Consider the following 1,860-nt stretch of genomic DNA (forward strand, 5'->3'; position numbering starts at 1 on the left):
AGAGTCATTTTACACGAAGAACCTGCCTGCCGTAAGGTGGTACGAAACTAGCACTCATGCACGTCGTATCCTCACCTATGTTCGCAATGACGCCAGATCTTTCTTGGACGACCACTCTGCCCTGGACCGTCGCTACGATATCCAGTGCTACCCGTGGTGGAGTCCTACCATCAACCCTATATTGAGTCAGGTTTTTGTCAATATGATTGGTGTAGTGACAGTAAATTGGCGTTTGGTACTGGCACCGCATATAGCGTTCATAAAAGAGCGTGCAGCTAGAGAGATGAAACTTCATATCCGGCATCCGGATCTAGAGCAGATGCACGACAGAAACATAATAGAACTGGCAACTGCGTTGCAACACACACTAATTACAGAATGAGCTCCACATCAGAAACTGTCGTGTATAGCACCGAGGATAATGTGCAGTACAGGCTGCATGCTGAAATGCGCGGATGTAACAACAAATGGCGTATAAGCATGTCAGAGATGCTACCATACAGTGAGAAAATTCTGTTTATCTGTGATATCTATGGCACTATGAAATACTATCGACAACCAGACCGTTTTGTTTTTGTATCAGCAAACCTAGGCGCCAATTTTTACCTTCGGTCCATGAACTCAGTTGTCGCTAAGTATCAAGAGATGCTTGAAACCAGTGCTACCATAGAAGGTGAGATCACTGAGTTTGTTGGTGTACCACCCCATTCAGCGTTTGTATCATATGAGCACACAACATGTTTGACCCCTGTTGAATCCGCACATTTTTAAAATGTTTTAAAGAAACGGAACTTTGCATCTAGCATATAGAAATCGTATTCTGGGGTTAATACTGCCGCGCTCCGCGGCTTTCCTGGCAAGCATATCCGCATTCTTATTGCCAATGTCAGTAGAATGACCCTTAACATATATAAACTTAGTCTTGCCACCTTTCTCGGTTCTCGAGTCAACTAGCTTATGAATATATTTAATAATTTCTACCCATTCAACACCCTTTCCGGTCGTTGTTATCCAACCGATATCTTCCCATTTCTTCCTGTACGTTGTGATACAGTCAATCGTATATTTTGAGTCAGTGTATATAGAAATGTCATCTGTTCCGAGAGTAGTGCACAGCACGTACAGCACAGCACACAGTTCTGCACGGTTGTTAGTGTTTTTCCCAACTGGAAGTCTCGAACTAAAGTTTAACTTGTGTTCAAGTCCATAGTACACACCTATTCCGCTAGATGCAGTATCCTTTCCGTTATTGATACAGCTTCCATCAGTCCATATTTTCATATATTGGTCCATATTTACATGGTACTCGTAGTGATAAAGCGCAACAGTAGTTGCCATATCACACGAGCATGAACGGTTCGCTATGGTATTCTATACGACATTATTTGAGAAAGCTATCGCAAATGCACCAGACTTTAGATTCGGACTATACGAGCTAATTGATCCGATACACGTATCGATTGTTGAACATCTTATATGGGGCAAGATATCAATGACAGAGAGACAGTGGCACAGATATTTGCATCCACGAAGACTCGTACCAGGATGCGAAGACTGGATCGCTGAGAAAATTGCAAGCGGCCACACTGTTATGCTAGTGGGCAAGGATACAGATCTCCTCATGAAAGGAATTAAGGATCCTGTATGGTACTATAAGATTCGTGATTTTAATGTACCATTATCGGTGTGGCTAGCCCCGGTGAACAAAGACGCGCAAGACTCTAGAACACCCCGTCTACCTAGACGGATAGTGCCGCCACTGAGGTACAATTCGATGTATATACACATGCAAGACAGTTGGCTCTTGTTTGCACCGATGTTTCAGAGCCGGTTAATGCTCTGCGAGATACGTCTCAAGCG

The 1,860-nt window shown here is 43.5% G+C and overlaps 1 protein-coding gene across 1 annotated transcript; it reads left to right on the forward strand.

Moving 5' to 3' along the window:
* Positions 1-749: 749 nt before the first annotated feature.
* Positions 750-1,860, forward strand: PV06_11929 (uncharacterized protein; the record flags this gene model as incomplete). The annotated part of the gene is made up of 1 exon (XM_016413675.1): positions 750-1,860. A coding segment is annotated over exon 1 (495 nt), but the record flags the coding sequence as incomplete, so codon positions are not given.

This window comes from Exophiala oligosperma (genome assembly GCF_000835515.1).
Source record: "Exophiala oligosperma strain CBS 72588 unplaced genomic scaffold supercont1.133, whole genome shotgun sequence".
In the NCBI taxonomy this organism is placed as follows: domain Eukaryota; kingdom Fungi; phylum Ascomycota; class Eurotiomycetes; order Chaetothyriales; family Herpotrichiellaceae; genus Exophiala; species Exophiala oligosperma.